The sequence below is a fragment of the Buceros rhinoceros genome, unplaced genomic scaffold (assembly GCF_000710305.1).
Source record: "Buceros rhinoceros silvestris isolate BGI_N320 unplaced genomic scaffold, ASM71030v1 scaffold13153, whole genome shotgun sequence".
Classification (NCBI taxonomy): Eukaryota; Metazoa; Chordata; class Aves; order Bucerotiformes; family Bucerotidae; genus Buceros; species Buceros rhinoceros.
Window position 1 is genome coordinate 596 of NW_010401863.1, and position 1,609 is coordinate 2,204.

The following is a 1,609-nucleotide window of genomic DNA, read 5'->3' on the forward strand; positions in this document are numbered from 1 at the left end:
TTGCGGGATCGTGCTCACCCCTCCCTATATGCCCTTTCCTGACGGGGGAGGTTGATGGAGATGCTGGTGTCTCATGATGCACAGGGGAGCAGCACTGTGTTCCCAAGAGCTTCCATCAGCACGTTCTGAAGTTAAATCAGTCTCTGGATCCGGACACAACCCTCAGAGCCCTCCTCCGCTCCCCTTTATCCCGTGATGATCCATGACTCCCTCCCTGCAGCCAGCCCACGCGCTTCCTCATCCACAGCCCCTCCTCAGGGCCCTTTGTTACCAGTATTTGTCGCAGTTCTTCTTCCCTTTGCTTCTTCTCTTTGAGCAGCTGCTGCAGCAGGTAGCCGAGCGCTTGGCGTTGCTCCGTGATCACCCCCTGCAACAGAAGGTCTCTGGCATCCACAGCTCCACCGCAGGCAGCCACCCCGTCCCCGTCTCCAGCAAAGCACCCACCATACCCCCCCAGTCCCAGCAGTGTGGAAGCCTTGCGCTCCACGGCCCTCGGCCCAGCTGAGGGGACATTCGGAACCCTCTCCAGGCAGCTGGCACGGCAGACTCAAGCTGTGCCCATTTCTTCTGGTCCTGCGCTGACCACCACCTGGTGGTGCCAAGCCCCAGCCTGCGCTGGTCTGCAGCAGCAATTCACCACTCCACCAGAAGTTCAGTCAACGGCCCTGCAAGCGTTCATGGGCCCCCTCCTTAACCGAGCAAGACCTGGCACTAGGTCTAGAAGCCTGCAGGGATGGAGGACCTGCCCCGGCCTTTGGGAAGCTTGTCACTGGGCTCTCACACCAAGCACCACCGGTACCAGGGCAAGGTAAGTCACTGGGAAAGCAGGGGTTAACTGTCTCAGGAACGTCAGACCCTGCGGCACCGCTGCACGGTTCAGTCCCAGCGAGCTGGTATCTGCTGCAAGGATCGTTAACGGGGCAGCCCCAGCACCACGGGCACCAAGGGCTTCAGCCGGCCCCGGACAAAGGGCCGAGGGTTCTGTCAGAGGCTGCTCTCCCAAAGGAGGGCGGTGGGGACCTTCCCTCACCAGCATCTGGACCCCATACAGTGACAGGGTCCCCCGTTTGAGGAGCAGGGGCCTCTGGCAGGCAAACCCCACCATCAGCCCATCAGAGATGCTTTGCCCCGACAGAGGTGGGACGGCTCTGCTGCACCATCGCCTCCACAGAGGTGAGAGGTGACAGGGAGCTGCTCCAGAGGAGAAACCCAGGCAGTGCAGCTGACCCTGAGCTCTCCTGGCCACCCGCCCTGCGGACAGCTGGCCGGGATCGCTCTATCCCGGACAGACCTGGTGCGGGAGCCGTGCAACCGTCTCCCTTTCCCAGGGAGCTTTTGGTTCTTCCACTTTCCAACGATCCATCACATTCACTACTGAAGCACCTGTATGTGGGGGGAAGGAGCAACTATCTGCTGCACAGGAGGCACCAAGCACGACCACAGAAAAGCTTCTGCCAAGCATTTTGTGGGCTGGGGGGTTCAGTCACAGCAGGGAATGCACAGCCACACTCCCCTGGAGGTCCTGTGGTCATCAAAGAGGAACCACCCACATCACCTGAACTACGTCTCCCCAGGGCTCCTTCAGTTTGGGGCTGTCCCCCACCACCAG

General features: G+C 60.8%; 1 protein-coding gene across 1 annotated transcript in view; it reads right to left on the bottom strand.

Moving 5' to 3' along the window:
• LRSAM1 (leucine rich repeat and sterile alpha motif containing 1) overlaps positions 1–1,609 on the bottom strand; it is a gene marked incomplete at its 3' end in the record, with an annotated part of 20,333 nt that overhangs the window by 543 nt on the left and 18,181 nt on the right. Inside the window, exon 19 of the mRNA XM_010132424.1 lies at positions 272–367. Coding sequence (XP_010130726.1) covers positions 272–367 — 96 coding nt within the window. The remainder of the gene's footprint in view (positions 1–271; positions 368–1,609) is intronic.